This window comes from Hipposideros armiger, unplaced genomic scaffold (assembly GCF_001890085.2).
Source record: "Hipposideros armiger isolate ML-2016 unplaced genomic scaffold, ASM189008v1 scaffold_454, whole genome shotgun sequence".
NCBI classification, from domain to species: domain Eukaryota; kingdom Metazoa; phylum Chordata; class Mammalia; order Chiroptera; family Hipposideridae; genus Hipposideros; species Hipposideros armiger.
Window position 1 is genome coordinate 94543 of NW_017731804.1, and position 18891 is coordinate 113433.

Genomic DNA, 18891 nt, shown 5'->3' on the forward strand with positions numbered 1-18891 from the left:
TTCAGCTTCAGGCCAGTCTCTGCCGCTAGCCTGTGTCCCCACAGGATCAGAACTGTCTCATCCTAGGAACTAGTTTTGAATGAGACTATTATTTGCCTGCTGTTTAGAAAACATGTCAGTTGGGGAGGTGGGTGGTTACAAGGAAGTATATTTTTAAAGTTTTCTTTATTCTTTTTCTCAGTAGCATATAGTTCATACTTTTATATGCTTTTTTAAAAAGTGGTGTTCCTTTTACCAGGTGATTATAGAGCAGGTTGTTGAGTCTCGACCAGACGGCCTTCAGACCATGTATAAGAAGCTCCTGGAGTTTGTCCCTCACCATTGCCGCCTTCTTCGAGAAGTCACAGGTGGAGCCATCTCCAGGTACTTCACACTGCGGTGCTCAGAGCACGCCTCAGCTTAATGATGGCATCTGTCATGTGTAGGGCCCCTCTGCGACAGGCTGTGTCAGCTGGGTACATGCACAGCTCGGAGACATTGCAGGTTTGTTTCCAGGCCACCGCAGTAAAGCCAATGTCACAGTAAAGCGAACCACACAAATGTTTTGGTTTCCCAGTGCACACAAATGATGTTTATACTCTCTTGCAGTCTATTAAGGGTGCAATAGCCTTGTGTCTAAAAAAATAATGTACTTAATTAAAAACTGCTTTATTGCTACAAATGCTGACCATCATGTGAGACTTCATCGACTGTAATCCTTTTGCTGGTGGAGGGTCTCACCTTCACTTTGTAAAAAAGGCAAAGCGCAATACAGTGAAATGCAGTAACACGAGGTGTGCCTGTGCATAAGTGTGCTGTTGTTACCACGTGCTGCGAGGTGGTGTCATCAGTTTCATTTTACAGAGAAGACACTAGTAGAGCTAAGACTGACACTCACACCTCTCTGAATCCTAAGCACATGCTTCCTCCTTCTCTACACTCTTACCTGAATCAGTTTGAAATTAAAATTGGTTTCCCTCTGTTATTCTAATGTTATAATACCAATTCAGTTACATTCGGCAAGCTTTGTACTGATTATGATTGAAGTCCTATTGTATTTTCCCTGCTTCTTTTATTTAATTTCCATGACTTTCCAGCTCTGTTTCATAAACATGCCGTTACCTTTGACCATTGCCGCTGTCCCAGCCCAGGCCTTCGTCCACTGCTCCAGAATAACAGGCCCCCCAACATGCTCTCCCTGCCCCCTCCTTGCTCTCACTCCAGCCCTCAGCATCACTTTATCCAGAAGTCTGAGATTCAGACACCCTGCCTTCTTGTGAAATCTTTATGGCCTCTCGTGGCTTCCTGAGGGAAGTCCAGGCGTCATGGTGCAGCATGGACGGCCCTTTGTGCTCTGCCAGCGCCTCTCCACTCTAGAGCTCTCCACCATGGGTCTTGCCCCCATGCCGCTTGGTCTCCGGCCACTCAGTAGCTCTTACTGTTTCCTAACACACCCTGTATCGTGTGTGTCTGTGTTTTTCCTCATTTTCCCCTGCCCTTCCGGTTCCCTTTATCTTTCTGTTGGCCATCACTCCACAGGAAGCTCCCGCTCAGATGCCGCTTCCTTCAAGAGGCCATCTTTTATCCCGACATCCAGCATTAACCGTGTCCTCTGGAGCCCACTACGTGTCACTTTCACTTCTGAGCACTGTTTTCCATCTCGGCAGTGTGCTCACCTCCTGTGCCGTGTCCCACAGCTCCCCGCTCCTGGCACAGTGTCCTGCAAACAGTGTTTGCAGAATAAAAGGATGGATTTATTTGCAGCATTAGAAAGGCAAATAAGGTCCCTGTCTTCATGTAAGCAATATATTTGGTCTTGAATCTTTGTTCTTTGAAAAGAAAAATACCTGGGGTAATAAAACACTGTTTGACCGACCTTTAAAGTACCCTCTGCTTTCAGATGAAGCCTGGGTTTGCCACTTTTGGTTAGTAATCATTTGGATTGGGGGTAAGAATTTAGTAGAGTTATGATGTAAAATTTAAAAAGCCACAGTTAGGAAACAACCACTCATTAGATTTGACGAGGCTGCTCTTCATCCTGAAGTTTCAAAGCTTTACAAGCTCTTGTCCACAGTTGTCAGTGTGGCAGCATTCACATGGCAGCCTCAGAAACATGAGAAATCGCACTGTCCCTTGGTAAGTCGTTTTTATTTGCTCTGTGCCCCATCACTGAGCTGCCCCTGCCCCTCCCAGGCCCAGGTCCTGCTTATAGGTTTCTGGAACCTTGGGGCCTCCCTGTCCATCACCCTCGGTGTCCTTTATAACGGGTGGTGCTGGCACCATCAGGATTTACCTTCCAAAGAATACAATTAGCTTTTCTAATTAGCGTCTGCTTCCATGTTAGTCTTGCAGATTCACGTTTTCTTTTGGGGGCTTTCATTAGGTGCTTCGGGGATGAGGAGGTCTTATCGTTTAATATTGCTTACGTTATATGCACTTAACGGTTTTCATATCATTAGTTTTGTCCTTTCCTTCTCCAGATAACCTTAGCAGAGCTAGTGATTTAAGTCTGTAATAGGCTATGTGCAGTCAGGTATGCCAGAAATGGCATCTTCTCTACCCACCTCGGCCCTCCAACCCTGCCACTAATTTTTTATCAGTACTTAACAATGATAGGATTACTTGATCGCTCTTTCTGGACAGTAAAGCATAGCTTCCTTGATAACCTATCTTTTTTGACAATTTTTGCTAAGCAGGAAAATGATGTAAACTTTTTTCTGTTTGTTTTTAATACTTACCAGGATGTTAAATCCCATTTGATATTGATAATTTTGACAACTTAGCTACAAAACTCAGTTTTAGTAAAATATGACCATATATTTATTGAATGGCTCACCATTTTAAAAGAAAATTATCTTAAAATAGAGTATATTGTTTTATATACAAAGTGGGTAGATCAGTGAGGTGGTGTTTGCCTAGACGATATTTACAGGCCTTTAAGTTCAAGTGACACTTAAGGAATCTGCCTTATTTATTTATTTATTTATTCATTTACTTCTGTATTCAACCATTACTCACTCAGCACTTACTACTATATGCTAGGCGCCATCCTAAATGCTTCACAAATATTAATGCGCATAGTGATCCTATGTGGTACATATTACTGGAATCCCCATTTTAAAGATGCAGAAACCAAAACAGAAATTAAGTGACCCAAGGTTTGAACTCAGAGTGCATACTTTTATCTCAGTGTTGCCTCTGAGTTCGTGAATTAGAAATCCAAAGTCCAACCTTTTGCTAAAAGATGCAAAATAAAGCTGCATACACACAAAACATTAATGTGATCAATTTTTGTATCAAGATTTTACATGAACTGAAGGTAATCTTAGAGGTAGCTTGATCACAAAGCTGTCAATAATTGGTAAATTAGCATAATTTGCAATGCTTTATGGTTTAGTGGTGTTCAGGTTGAATGCAGAAATTCCTTTTCTTGTGGTTTTAGACTGCCTCTTCTCTAAGAGTGTAAATGTGGTATCCCATTTTAGGGGAGGAAATTGTCTCAGGCAGTTTGATGTAGTAATTTTGCCTGTCCTCAGCACCAGCTTGTTATGGGAGTCAGGAAACAGAGGACTTGTCAGGTTCAAGGTGAGACTGAGATCAAGGAGTGAAATAGAAGTTTGGGTTTAGAAACAAACTAATTGACAAATACAGTTTTTTAAAAAAAGTTTTAGGCTGAGGAACTTTCAGTATACACACCACAGTGGAATTTTGCTCTTTGTAAGTAGTAGATTATGTGTATTTGACTGCAATTTTGCTCTTATCTTACAGTGAAAAAGGTAATACTGTTCCTGGATATGATTTTTTGGTGAATTCTGTCTGGCCAGAAATAGTACGAGGATTAGAAGAGAACTTGCCCTCACTTTTCAACCCTGGGGACCCTGATGCATTTCACAAGGTACCGTTCTCTCCTTCGTCTTGGTTCTTGAAGATGTTAACCTGAGGCTTTAGAACTATCGTGTTCTCTGCATGGTCTTAGTTCTGTGGTTTATTAAAAGTAAAAATTTGAGCTGCTGAGTGAGCATTTACCTTAAAATACAGAGGTGGTTTTATCCTAGTAACAGTTCCCGATACTTTTGGGAATAAGAATATTTTAGTTTTAGAATGTAAAGTAAAATTTAGTCTAGACACAATTGTGATTAGATTTGTACACTGTTTTCTAACTTTTTAAAAAGACCCTGGGACCATTAGAAGCCAGTCTCGTTGCAGTTGTTGTCCATGAAACATCAAGTTTGTGTTATTTCTACTGTATAATTTTGAAGGAAAACAAAAAGCTCGGATTAGATTTTAAAATGTAGTCTACAAACGTCCTATATAATTTACAGATTAGGAGGCCCAATATTTAGGTTTTTTTAAAAAATCATGTTATCATTTAAAAGATTTCATGGTTGATATTTCAAAAGTAATTCACCTGTTTATTTTTTGTTGTATCATGTTTTAAAGGCGATACGTAGTGTCTCAGTGAAGACGAGAGTCTTGGGCCCGGTGGCCAGAGCTCCAGTCCCAGCTCACCACCCATGTTGCTCAGCCTCTTGGTGCCTGTCTTCCTTCTCCTTCCCTGGATTTTGATTTTTTTATTGAATGTGACAATCTTTGTCTTTTAATAGGTAATTTATTAAGTTTATAATGACTGTAATCCCTGATACATGTGGGTTTTACTTTGTACTTCCTCTTCGTCCCACTTTTCTTCCTCCCTCTTTCCTTCCTTCCTTTCCACCTTCTTTGTATTTTGGACTTTGGGGAATTTGGTTTCCTCCTGTAACCTGTGTTTTCCCCTCCACTAATTTAAAAGTTCTGCCCTTATTTCTGTGTATGTTAATGAACCTTAGTGGTTACTTAACAGAATCTAAAGTTCGCTGGTGTTCTTCAGCCCCTGGACCAGCACAGGAAGCTTCGAGCACTGTAATGCTAATCACCCCATTCCATAGTATATATTATTGTTTCCAGGGTCTTATTTCTATTTTGATTTTTTTAATCCCCCAAAATAGATATTTTTTTGTTGTTGTTTTATATGGTCATCATCCTCTCCGAATTATCCCCCAAGTTTATCGTTTCCTTTGCATACTGTTCCTTCTTGAGTGTTAGACCTACCTTCTTCAATCATTTCCTTCTTCCTGAAATTCATCTGTTAGAAGATTTTTTAGTAAGAGTCTGTTGATAATAAACTTCATTTTTTTATAATAAACCCCAAGTTTGTGTTTGTCTGAAAATAATTTTACTGAGTTCATGTTTTAAAGGTAGTTTTGCTGGAAATAGAATTTTTTGCGCTTTGAACATTGTCTTTTGACTTCTGTTATGAAATTAGCTGTTAATTGTGGTTTCTTTGTAGTTAATGCCTTTTTTCTTCTAGCTGCTTTTAAAATCTCTGTGACTTTGGTGTGCTGTTTCATTATAATGTGTTTAATATGAGCTTCTTTTTATTTATTGCCTTTGGGATTTAATGGGTTTCCTGAATCTGAGGATTGGTGTCTTTTATCAGTTGTGGAACATTTTAATCTATTATCTCTTCAATTGTGCTATTATTTCCTTCAAGAACTCTTGATTAGACCTCATCTTATCCTTTATGTTTCTTAAATGTGCTTTTATATTTTTCATGTCTTTGTTTCTGTGCTGCATTCTGGGTAATTTCTCAGTTTACTAATTCTAGTTTACTAATTCCTTCTTCAGTTGTAGCTAAAATTTTTTTTTACCTGTACATTGTTTCCAATTTTAATTATTCTAATTTTTATTTCTAGAAGTTCTATTTGCTTCTTTTTCTAATCTGCCTGATGAATTTGACTGTTACTTTTTAAAGTGTCTAGAGGCACAGGATAAGTGTGGTGTGAGCCTGGGCCTGGCAGACTTGAAAACAGATAAGGCAACAAATTTGTAGCTTTATTGTCCCAGAAATATCACTTATCTGGGCTAATGGTCCCATGTTATAGTATGTTGACAGTGATTTTTGTGATTTTTAAAAGTAGGATTTAAAAAAATAGATACCATAAACAGAATAATAGCCTTTAGCATTTGCAATTTAAGACACTTTACATTTTGCTGTACTCCTTAGAGATTCATATTGATCATGTTAGGCTAGGAAATATTTCAGCTCAGAAATGAAGATTTCTGGGAGAACTTTTGACTTTCAGAATTCCAAACCAATACTTAATGTTGGTGGATACAGTTTCCAGCAAGCATCTATTTCAAGAAATGCTTTCAGCTTTAATGTGACATGCTTCTCATGAAGAGGGAAATATTCTTGTATTCCGTTAGCCTCCATTATATGCAGAGGTATATACAATAGTTTTATCTCTAAAGGGATGAATAATACCTTCCTTTGTCTCAATTCCACACACCTGATGACACTCAGATGATTCCATAACTGTTGCTGAAAACCATTTGAAAGAAATCTAAAACCTGTAATGTTTACTGCACTAAAATTCCTGTTGAAGCACAGACATCAGCATATCTAGGTGGATGGTTTGGTTATCTGGAATTGAGCCCCTCTTAATTGAGAAGTATATGGCAAGTCCAGCAGTGTTCTGCCTAGAGCCTGAAGGCCTGGGGAATAGAGTGCCCTTAACAACAGCTGCAGTTTTGCTCTACTGACTGACCAGGGTTCTGTTTCCTCTATTTCCTACCTTTGTCTTCAGGCAAATTCTCTCTGAGCCTAAACAGAAGAGGAAGCATCATCTGTAAAATGCGGGGATGATAATAATAGTAGTTACCTTATAGGGTAGTTTTGTGGGTTAAATTAAATAATACAATTTTAAGCACAATATGTAGGTGACAAATGTTAAGTAAGTGTTAACTGCTGCTCTTAATGGTGCGGTTAGATCCCCATCAGTTTTTGTGCTGCCTCGTCTATAAAAACGATGTAATTACTCACATGATTTGAGTCTTTCTTTCCTTTTTTAAAATTTTCTCCTTCTTCTGGAGAGGCAATGAAAATTGTACACTTAATCTACCATCACATCCAATTCCAGTGGACCGGGTCAGGGATGCCCTAGAATATGAGAGCTGTCACTTCAAGAGCTCTGGATTTATAGTCCTGGGTTTCCAAATGGACTTGCATCGTAAGACCTTGAGCGTGTCACAGAAGTACTCTGGGCATTACGTGATGTTTAAGTGGGCACCTTGGAAGGAAGCTCCCTTAAGCTCCCTATCAGCTCTAGAAACTATGATTCTGTGTGTTGACCTTCTTTATCTTGATTACAGTTTTCAGTATATGCTCCCAATTCTGGTTAGCTTGCTTACAATGAAAATGCCATCTGTTTGTTCTTATTTTAGAAATATACCATAAGTATGAATTTTTTAAGAACATTTGAACGGCAGTGTGGATCACAGGCCAGTGTAAAAAGATTAAGAGCACATCCTGCCTATCACAGCTTCAATAATAAGTGGAACTTGCCTGTTTATTTTCAAATAAGGTCAGTAATGTATTCGCCTCCCACCTCCACCTTTCTATACTAGAATCTGAATCCCCGGAGAGTAACAGCCCCTCCTTCGTGATCATCTTACTGTTCTTTGGGAAACAAAATTTAAAGTGACAATGTACAAGAAATATCATGATTGCCAAAATTGTGGCTTGTGTGACAAAAGGATAAGGTTATTTTTTGATAATTAGAGAGCTGAGAACACTGGAATCAGCGGGACTCCAAGCCCGGCTCCATTTCCACACACACGCTCTCTCATTCATCGGGGAAGACACAGAGGAAAGCTCTTCCTTGCCCGTTTCCCTGTCTCATCACCTGCCTCAAATGCTGGACCTGTCCACATCTACTGTTTTTGCTCATCTGTAACATTTTTGCCTCAGGGAGCAGGAGAAGAATCCCTTTCAGTATTCTTTGCACCTGATTCCATCTGCCAATTTATGAGAAACCTAGTTATTATTTTGGCTTCATTTATAATGTTTGTGACATGTGTTTTCTATTCTGGAAAATAGTACCACTTCCAGGTATTACAGTGCTGTCACCTGTGTTACTAAGTGGTTCTATGAATTACTTGAGGGATTTTATCATAAACCCATAACAACATGTTCCACTAGAAAAAGGTATAATAGTCATTTTTGCAGATTCTCAGGAATGAGGTCATGGTAAGTTCTTCTGTAGAATGGCATTAATGAGAGCATTTTAGTTGAAATGTTCTTTAAAGAGTCAGGATTTTTGTTTAAATTTTGGGGTGCTTTCGTTAATTCTGATGCAGTCCTTTTCCCTAGAGTTCTGAGGGAAAATTACAGAGGGAAATATATTAAGAATCAGGTCCTTTGATTATGATAGCTTGCCGTGACTTGAATGTATGTAGTCGTCTTTGATAATGAAATCACAGTTTTCCGAATGTGAGTAAGGAGCCCTTTCACACGTACAGTGCTGTGGCTTATGCTTAATTTCCTGCAGTTACATCATTATGTAGCTTGTCCTTTGGTAGGAAATTAAGGATTTGTTCATCTAAGACATTCACGGACTACGCTGGGGACATGATGATCAAGATCAAGCCAGGGCAAGAAGCCCTTTTGATTCATGAGCAGAATTTAAAATAGTGAAGCATCATTTTACAGTGTAAGACGGCAGTAGAGAAATAATGTTGAAATTTTACCATTTCTTTTATAGTCCAAGTTGGGTGTTAGATTGCCTTAGGTATCTGATGCCATCACAGCACATCCTTCTGTTTACTGCCTCCAGTCTCCTCTTTCTAGTTATTTCCGCCCAGATCCCATGACCCCACGCTGTCACCCTGCACTGTGCTCAACCACAGTGGTGGCCCAGTCTCGCCCCAGCCAATGCCCCTCATTCCAGGTTCTCCCAAAGCTGGTACTTGAGCCTTAACATTCATTGAAACTCAGCCAGTTTCCTGACTTTTTTCCTTCCCCAGATTTAAGCCTTAAGCATTCAAGGGGTTGGTTAGCTTTTCTTAGTAAATTATTTTATTTCAAATTAATGAAATTTTAAAAAATTATGTTTGAGTTACGAAATATGGGACATGTTCTCAATACATTCGTTTTTCCATTTAAAAAATAAACTCAAGTAATACTTTGTAGGACTGTTCTATTGATTTTTATCAGGTGTTGGATCGTTTACCCTGAGCCATGACAGAAAGTTCTGCACACACGGCTGAGTTAGGGTTGCACTGTTACCTGTGGCTCCAGGGTCATTTCAAGTAAGCCTAAAACCGGTGTGGTGGGAATGTTTTGACACATTTCTAAGGAGAAATATTAATACTGCACTCTTAGTAACAGGTTTATGCACCTGGAGCTGACTATGCCTACATCCCAGTCATCTTCAGGATAGAGGGCAGCTGCCCCCCAGTACTGTGAGCACATTGGTCCCCCCACTGCTCCTGATCCCCTACTGTGTCTGCATCTTTTGTTCTTACAGGAGTAGTGGAAGTAGGTTTAGGACTCAGTTTCTCATAGGAACAAAATAAATGCAAATGTGATCAAAAGCAGTCTCAAATTGTAGTGAGTCAGTGGCTACCTGGAAACTGGTATTAACCCCTTAAATGCCAAAGGCTATGTTTTAGGTCTTTTTTAATTGAAATCTTTCTAGAATGTTATATAGTCCCAGAACATTCGTATGTATATTCTGTATATGTTTTATTCATTACATGTTGAATATACCTCCTTCATGATGTAGAATCCATGCAGGGTTAATGCGCTTTCCTTTCCCTCTGCCCTCCTTAATTAAGTATGCACGCGTAGTGGAGAGAGATGTGCACAGAGTGGACATGCGCTCCACAGGGTTTCTGATACTGCAGGACAGTTCCCTGCTTTCTAGCCACACCCACAACTATTGTTATTCCCCTTTTCATTTTTAGATAAGTACGTTCATATTCTTACAGGCCTGTGGTATGCATGGAGGCATAGGTCCAGACCTTGCCCAAACCCAAATTGAAGAATTTAGAAATGTTTGTATTTGGAGTTGGCGTTCTTACAAATATCTATCAGGAGTGGAATGACATTCCACATACATGTGAAAACTACAGCACAACTTTTCAAGTTTCACCAAAGTATCCTCACTCATGTTTTGCCATTTTTCAAGAAGAGACATAACCTAATCTAACCTTCACTGCTGGAAGTGACTGCCCAGGAAAGTTACATGAGGCTGTGCGGGGCTCCTGGCTGGAGAGGCACAGCTCTGCCAAGTGGGTCTTTCCACTTGGTCAGAGTTAGGACGTCTGTGTGAGCTGCTCCACTGCCGAGGGCCTGCGGCATTTGTTTTCTGCACTTTTCGTGTGCGTTTTTCAGAATTATCATAAATACACAAAATTTAGTCTCCGATGTCTTTACTTACTACTAAATCACACCTATTCCTCCTTGTCGCTTCGAGCTGACTGCTTGTACTGCATTCCAGTGTGACAGCGCCCCATGTTATGGACCCATTTCCCTGCTTGGGCCCGTTCAGGCTGCTTCCAGTTTTTCCCAGTTATGAGCAATGCTGTGTTAGCTGTCAGGCCTGTTCTTTGTTAGAGGTTACTTCCTTTATTTTGCAGAGATTTTGAAAAACAGTGGAGTTAGAGATCTGGGGTTGAGATCTCGGTGCTGGTTTGCTCCCCCAGCTGCAGAGCCGTCCCTGGTCCCATCTTTTCATTGTGCTCGCGGTCACTGCTTGCGCTTGCTGCCGTTCTGAGGCTAGTCTCCAGTGCTGTCTTCTGTCGTCCCACTTTTCTATCTGTCACTTGTTCCTTCTGCGCCTTCGTTGCCACTTGGAGGGACTGGCGTTTCATCAGCTGCATTAGGCAGTCGGAGAGTTCCTTTCTTTCCACGGTGCATACGGGACACTGCGGGGAAACCAGCCAGCTACAGCGATCCCAGGTGCTCTTAGAGGTTTCTGTTCGCAGCTGTATGGCGCCCTCGTTGAGGGCAGGGCTGCTGCTTTTTGTCTGAAGTGCTTTTTCTTTTACTCTTCAATTTCCTTAAACTCAGTCTATGAACTGCTTTTTAAAAGCACTTATGTACTATCAAAAAAACCAACAAAATTATCAATTAGGTAAATTGATCTTAAGCATGTATCAGAACTTTATTGCTAGCAGGTGATAAAAGAATGTGCTGGGACAGAGGTTTGAAAATGGAAGTGTTACATAGTTGGGAAACAATGCCACATAAGCAGCGAGTTAAATAAAAAATGTCATGCGCTTCATAACGATATTTCAGCCAGTGAGGAGCCACATATATGATGGTGGTCCCATAAGATTATAAAGGAACTGAATTGCCTGTAAGGAATGGAAGGGTATGTGGTTCGGGGGGATTTTTTTTCTCTGAGGGAGCAATATCTGTGGGGCTTGGCAGTAGATTCCCTCACACACACAGCACCTCAATATTGGGTGCACAGATGGTACCCCAATCAGTCAGCCAGTGACCTGTCTCAGCACAGAGGACCCCCGCCCCTCCCCCACCCAGTGCTACGTGTTCAGAGGGCACTGCAGCGCTCCCAGGTCCAGCTTGATGGTCTTCAGGACACCGTGCTATAAATTCTTTGTTGACCTGAGATCCTGCATGAGGACACATGTCCACGGGAGCCTCCTTAACAAGTAGTAAGTGCCACTGCCGCCTGAGTGAGAGCACCCTGTGGAGAGCCAGCTTGTCCCGGTGCTTGGGAAATACCTTCAGGTTGTAATGATATAAAGCATAGATAGGTTTTATTTCTTCCATCAATTCAATGCCAGAGAGCGCCCTTTGTGCCAGATATGGCCAATGGAACTGAAAAATGTCCAAAGTCAAAATATTGAGTCCTTGGTTCTACACCCTCTCCATATTAAACACCTGTTTTTTTTGCTTGGTTTTTTTTTGTTTATTTGTTTTATGGATACCACAAAGTTCCCTAATGTCACCACTGCTCCAACATGCAGTAGCCAAAACCACACTACCATGACAGTCCCCTGTGTGCCTTTATCTCTCCATCTTGAGGTCTGATTCCTACTGGTGCCTCTCACTCCTGCCTGCCAGTCACTGTTATGCTGATCTGTGCCTCACCCAGCCAGTTTCTTCTCAGTGTTTCCCATCAACCCAGCCCACATCGCTGTTCATGGAGCGGCATGGACAACTTCCACTTCCTGTTTCTAACCCTTCGCAGGAAGCAGGGGGAGGGCTTGTGGGACTGTTTATGAAGTCTCCAGTAGTAGACAGTCATGTCCGTACCTCAAGTCAGTCACGCTCACTCTCCAGCTCACCGAGGCCGCGTCCAGGCTGAGTGCTCTGTGCAGGTGGACCATTTTGTATCTTTTATACTATATTTTTGCTGTACCTTTTGTAAGTTTAGATGCACAAATACTTATCATGTGTTACAGTTGCCTGCAGTACTCGGTACAGGCACGTGCCGTCCATCCAGGCTTGTAGCCCGGGAGCGATGGGCTGCACCACAGCCGAGGTGGGCAGTGGGCGGTAGCCCAGGTGTGTGGACCTGTGTGCCTCTGTGATGTTTGCGCAGCGATGAGTCGCCTAACGATGCATGTCTCAGAACATGTGTCCTCCTGAAGCAGTACATGACTGTATATACCAGGGGTGCCAAAAAAATGTATACAAGTGGACACTTGGCTCAACATTTCTCAAGCAGTAATTCACCATAATCAGAAGTGTCTGGACGCTGATGGTAACCACTTTGAGCACCTCTTGTAATTGCAGAAGTCAAGCGTGACTTGTATTCATCTTTTGTTATCGGTATATATTGCATATTGTAATTTTAGTACAGTTTTCCTTTCTTAAAATGTGTATACATTATTTTGGCACCCTCTGTATATAGTTTCATTTCACAAAGTCATAAACACATGTCTGCCTCACTTATTAAAACAGGAGTATGTGACAAGATGCTTGCAGGTGCCAAGGGGGCCAGCTGTGAATAGGAAAAGCAGAAGCTCGCCTAGGAGCCATGCTGCAGATACTGAGCAGCTGCCACAACAGCAGCAGACACTCGAGTGCCCGGCACCAAGCCGTTCTGGCCTTAACTGACTACTTCAGTGTTTTTCCTCAAGCTGCAAACAAAGATAGAGAATGCAGCTTTCCCATTTCTTAGTTTGGGGACATCGCTTTTCCAGTGATAGTGCTGATATGGATGGATTGGAGAAAGCACAGTCTCACAGCCTTGAGGTGATCACAGTCACAAGGGACTTGCCAGAATGATTTTTTTTTTTTTAAGATTTTATTGGGGAATTGGGGGAGGGAAACAGCGTTGGGGAATTGAGGAGGGAGGACAGACAAGTTGCTGTCCTTGCGTTCTTCAGTCTAGTTGTGGAGGATGTCACTTCACTGGCCCATGTTGGTATTATCATTGCACTCTTCCTGGGTGAGGCAGATCGGTCGTCGGCCATTGGACGGCTGCTCATGGCGGCTCTTGGCAGCTCATGCTAGCTGCCAGCCACTCACGGTAGCTTACAGCTGCCCACTGCAGCAGGGGCCGCCCCCTATGCTGTCGCCGGCGACTCACGGCAGCCCAGCGGCAGGTGGAGCTGTTGCTCATCATTTTAACTGTAGAGGGCGCAGCATCACTGGCCCTCAAGTGGGATCCGAACCGGGGCCCTGTTTCTCAGAGCTGGCGTCCCAAGCCAACTCTTAACCAATGCGCCACTCGACCGGCCCCAGAAATGACTTCTTGATGGAGACAACTGGGCAGTCTGTTTGGTATGAAAAACATGGGGTTTGTTGTGATTCAGATCGGCTGCAAATAACAGACAGACCCTATGACAGTGGCTTCATCAAGATAAGTTTATTTCTTGCTCGGTAAAAAGTAGGCTGGGAGAACAGGCCTTCCAGGGCTGGTTGGGCATCTCTGAGCATCGGCTTTGTCAACGAGCCAGTACAGGAAGTTCCTGGTACCTAGCGAGAAGGGAAGACAGGTGGGGCAAGGCAGCAGTAGGGTAAACACTAATTTGCACTCTTGTTTTTATCTCAGATTTAGAGAAATAGCGGGGTCCTTAGAAGCTGCGCTTACTGATGTTCTGGAAGACGCTCCAGGTAACTTCCTTTCCAAGTGGTAAATGACAGGCTATCACTGAGTGCGTTGTTAAGCTCACCGAGGCATCTAGACCTCATGCCCAAGGTACTTTCCCCCTTTCCTATCATACAGTAAGTTAGGCCTTCAAGACTTAGTTTAACTTCTTTTTTAGATGAGGCAAAAAGAAATCCAGTTTGTTGCTGTGTAGTTTCTTGCTTTATAGCGATGACAGAAGATGATTTAAGAATATAGGATGCAGACCTCATTTTCGCTCCTGAATATCACATATCAAGGGGACACAATCCCTGGTGTGCTTGAGGGATCTGCCCTTTTTATAGCAGACTGGCCACGAGCGGCCTCCCCCCACCCAGGCTGGGGTGAAGATCAGGGTGGCCCTTCTTCCCTGCAGATGGTTCAGCTGGGGCTTGGGCCTCTGGGGTGTTGGGCAGCAATCCTGGGACACAGGGCAGGTGACAGTGGTCAGTGTGCAGACTTTCCGGACATGTTTGTACTTTTTACAGCCTCATCAGTATCATGTCATGTCGTCATTCCTAGTGGCCAGTCCCGTAATGTGGCTGTTTCTGTAGCCACGTAGATCTCTAGGCTGCTGCACTTACATGCCTACCCCCTTCATGCAGCTGTGTCAATCTGAACTGCAGCCTTTCAGCCTGATAGTTAGTTTTCATCTGTCTTCACCGAAAATGGTCAGATGTGATTGACTTCCTACTTGTACATAGTACATTCAGGTAAGGGAAGGATAGAGAAATGAAACAGGACAAGTTCGAAACCAAAGTTTAAACCCCTGCAAGTGACTGCCATTCTGACGCGTGTTTGTTGATTTGGTATAAAATATTTTTTAACAAGTTAGTTGTGAATGCTGTGTATGAATCATGTGAACTTAGAAAATGCATTGCTGTGAGAGACGTTGTAGTGACAGGGGATATGGCCACCTGGTCATCCATGCCACCTCCACTCACAGCTCTGCTGACCAGATGCCACTTTCTGCACCCCTGAACTACACATTGAAAATGTTAGGTTGTAGTCCTTCCTTGACTGCGGGCCCTTCAGTGTGTGTGCTTTCTCTAGCTGGAAGCTCGTTTTGCCTCTTGGCTTCTCACAAAACATGGAGCAGCCTTCAGAGGTGCTGGTCAGACACCATGTTCCTGCCGTCACTCGCGCATCGTCTGTGGCGACTCACACTGCAGATCCTGGCACGGTACTCGGTGTTTGTCAACGAGGTGAGGGCCGGCACGAATTAGATACTTTAGGTAAATGTGCTCAGCTTTTCAAAGGCCATACTGTCATGAGAGGGTAGTTTGGAGGACAGCGACAGGCTCAGTTCTCAAGTGTGCGTCATCTCCGTCTCGGGGATTCCTTTCCGCTCTTACAAGTGTTGCCTTCAGGCCTGTTCACTGTCTCATAGTCAGTGAAAAGCACCACAGTGGCGGCCTCTTTTTCCCTTCTCAAAACCAGAATCTTTGAGGTGCCTCCAAATTAAAACAAAGAGTCTCATTTTAATGAAAATGATTAGAAATAAAAATATACGTATATTAACAGTTAATGTTTGGAAATTTAAAAATCATATGATCGGGCCGGCCTAGTGGTGCGTTGGTTAAGAGCTGGCTTGGGACGCCAGAGGGCCCTGGTTCGGATCCCACTGTGACACTGCCCTCTACAGCTAAGATGCTGAACAACAGCTCAACCTGGAGCTGGGCTGCCATGAGTCGCTGGCGACGGTGTAGGCTGCAGCCCCTGCTGCAGTGGGTTGCCATGGGCTACCGTATGTAGCCAGCAGCCAGCGTGAGTGGCCAGCAGCCGCAGTGAGCGGCCGTCCAGAAGCCGGCGACTGATCTGCCTCGCCCGGGAAGAGCGCAATGATGGTGCCAACTTGGGCCAGTGAAGCAACGTCCTCCACAACTAGACTGAAGAACAAAACGACAGCAACTTGTCTGTTCCCCTTCCCCCAATTCCCCAGCACTGTCCCCATCCCCCAATTCCCCAATTTAAAAAAAAAAAAATCATGATCATTGAAATTAGAAGGCAGTAAAATGAACCTTTTTTTCATTTCAGAATACCCTCCTTTTCCCCTCTTCACATAGTTGATTATATTAAATGTCCACGTGTCTGTGGTGACTTATTACATACCATATTAAAGCCACGAGACTATCCCACACAGCACTTCTGAGCACCAGCCTCTGCCAGGGCCTGCACCAGCCTCTCAGCCTCACACATGCCCTGTCTCCATGGACAGCCTCAAGGGACAGACAGACATGTACCCTGGTCACTGCAGTGTGATGAATTTGAAAGCAGAGATGTGTGTGTGAGTTTTAAGGAAAGATGCCATCAAGACGGGGCATCCATTGAAAGGAAGACCGTCCTTGTTAACTGAACTCGGAGGGACCCGGTCTTCTTGCATAGGCTCCCGAGTCAGACAAATCAGACCTCGCCTCTGCCACCTTTTAATTTATGGCCTTGGGAAAATTAGCTCCACGAGCCTCAGGTTCTTCATCTGTGAAATAGGGAAACGGCTTCTACACGTTTGTCCTGGGGAGTAGAGATGCTTGTTGACCAACAGACTGTTGACTAAAGAGCCTGGCAGATAATGGGAGCTCAGTGGAAGTTAGTTCCCTCCCTTCCTTTTGCCTTCTCTCTGCTCCAAAGGTCCTAGCAGACCGCCCTGGTCCATCAGCTGTTTCTGAAGATTCAGTGGGGCCGGACGATTTTTCAACCAGGCTTAGGCCAGCTACCTCATGCATTCCTGCCAGTAGTTCTTACATCTCTAATAAATTATTTTTCCTTGAACGTTTGTTATTCCATTCTCTCTTGATACCAGTGTACTTCTCTTTGAGTGTTCCCTTGTAATAATCATTGTGCAAAGAATACTTTTGTTTGTGTTATTTGAAGCATTCAAAAAAAAATGGTTTGGATTTTGACTTTCTTACCCTTATTATTTAATTATATTTTAATGATAAATTTATTAAGTAAATGCAGTAAATTATTAACCTAATATAAGTAATTAATTTTTAAATGCCTGTGATGTTCCAGAAATTAATTTACCTTCGGTTTAGTGACCTGTTATTTTACTTTGCTTATTACGAGTTTTTATCACTAGGAATTAGACGCGAGTTCAGGGAGGGTGACTTGCATGGGGTTGTGGCTTGTCCTTGTCACTCTCAGGTCATCACACCACCTAGAGAGACGGTGTGCTGTTCTTTCATTGCGAGCATCTTACACTGAATTGTTGACCCACATATATAAATGCTCGTGTATCTTGCTCATGTATTTAATCATTTAAACCCTTTTTCAGCTTTTACTCAGGCCCATCTCTAATGAAAATGCCAAGGACATTAAAAACCCTGTGGTAACTGGTAGCAAAGACCCTTCCATTACCCAAGGAAATAGTGAAGACCAGGGCGGCGGCCCCTCTGAAACCAAGCCGGCAGCCTCCATTTCCAGTACTCACCTACTGTACGTGGTCGCAGACCTGGACAGGCTCCAGGAGCAGGTAAGCCGTGTCCCAGAGGTGTTCCAGTGCTCGCTTCAGTGTTTTCTCCGAAACGAGTATGTGCAGACGTGACCCCATTGCCCCGTGGGCCTTAGACGTGTGGCCCAGGGTTCCGCCAGAGAACACCTGGTACGTCTGCTCTTCTTGGTGTTTCTCCCACTTTCCCTGCTGGTCTGGTATTGTGTCAGCATGGAGCCTCTGCCACTGTCCTGGTGGTCACATCACAGGCTCAGCGTGAGCTGTGGGCCACTTGTTTTTCCCATTAGCTCAGCGCTGTGCTGGCACGCTCGTTAGCGGGCTAGATTTTAATTATTTCTCATTCACTTCCGAATATTTCCTGGTAACATTCACTCTGCAGCTATACTTTGAAAGTGCTAAGCTATTAAAATTTCTTTCTCTTCTCTCTGTATAAGTCCCATGTTTTTGCTTTTACCATTAAGAGAACTTTGTGGGATAAATTTAAGTGCTCTGTTACACAATTGTTTTTTCCTCAAGTTTAAATATTCTGTGGTACTTAAAAAAATATTGTATGTTTTGAGCAAAAACATGGTCTTTATCGGAGCCTTTCCAGTGCCAGGAGTGCCCCAGAATGGAAACGATGTTGCTTATTCCCTGGGCCTGCGAACAGCCACATAGCTGTGTCCTTGCACATGTCGAGTCTCTCCCCGTGGAGGCACTCATTGAGAATTTTGTTTCCTTCTGATGAAAGTTACTGCAAGTCCTGAGTTTAGTTTTGTCATTCATTAACCGTGTTCTAGCGTTTCATTAACCGTGTTCTAGAGTTTGTAGATGCAAATTGCCTCTTCCTTTGAGTTATTAAAAAAAAAAAAAAAAGTAACTGAATATATAACATGCGTATTTATTTCAGCTTCCAGAACTCTTGGAAACAATCAAGCCAAAACTTGAAATGATTGGCTTTAAGAATTTTTCTTCTATCTCAGGTAAAAACAAATCTTTAGACTTAGCAAATCTTTGAATAAGAAAAAAAGTTTGAATAAAATTTTAGAGACTGTAGGATATATTTAAACTACCATTCTCTTCTCTAGTTGTAAATCCTTGGTTGTTTCTGTATTCTGTTCTATGATTATAACTTCCCTAATTATTTAATTCTAATAGTTTAATTTGATGTGTTGTAGTACACTGTCTAGATTCTATCACAGTGTTTACAATAAAGTACACGTCTGGACCCGAATACAGGCTAAGCACCATGTCTGTGTGTCCGCAGCAGCCCTGGCGGACTCCCAGCTGTCCCTGTCGGCCTGCATGCCGCCCTTGAGTAGCAGGATAGTCCGAGACTTGAGTGAGTCTTGCTTCAGTTACCTGAAAAGTGCCCTGGAGGTTCCCCGACTCTACCGAAGAACCAATAAGGTCAGTCAGTGCCTGCAACCATTGAAAGGAGTTGGGGGGCTGGAAGGAGGCACCCCTGAACTACACATTGAAAATGCTAGGTTGTAGTCCTTCCTTGACTGCGGGCCCTTCAGTGTGTGTGCTTTCTCTAGCTGGAAGCTCGTT

The 18891-nt window shown here is 42.9% G+C and overlaps 1 protein-coding gene across 3 annotated transcripts in view; it reads left to right on the forward strand.

Moving 5' to 3' along the window:
* Nucleotides 1–18891, forward strand: part of COG2 (component of oligomeric golgi complex 2) — a 40870-nt gene that overhangs the window by 17007 nt on the left and 4972 nt on the right. For 2 of the 3 annotated variants that reach the window (XM_019665849.1, XM_019665851.1), the window contains 8 exons: nucleotides 239–363; nucleotides 3748–3874; nucleotides 7243–7382; nucleotides 13833–13894; nucleotides 14961–15112; nucleotides 17182–17379; nucleotides 18248–18320; nucleotides 18605–18747. In XM_019665849.1, coding sequence (XP_019521394.1) covers nucleotides 239–363; nucleotides 3748–3874; nucleotides 7243–7382; nucleotides 13833–13894; nucleotides 14961–15112; nucleotides 17182–17379; nucleotides 18248–18320; nucleotides 18605–18747 — 1020 coding nt within the window. The remainder of the gene's footprint in view (nucleotides 1–238; nucleotides 364–3747; nucleotides 3875–7242; nucleotides 7383–13832; nucleotides 13895–14960; nucleotides 15113–17181; nucleotides 17380–18247; nucleotides 18321–18604; nucleotides 18748–18891) is intronic. The other variant, XM_019665850.1, reaches the window with a different exon arrangement.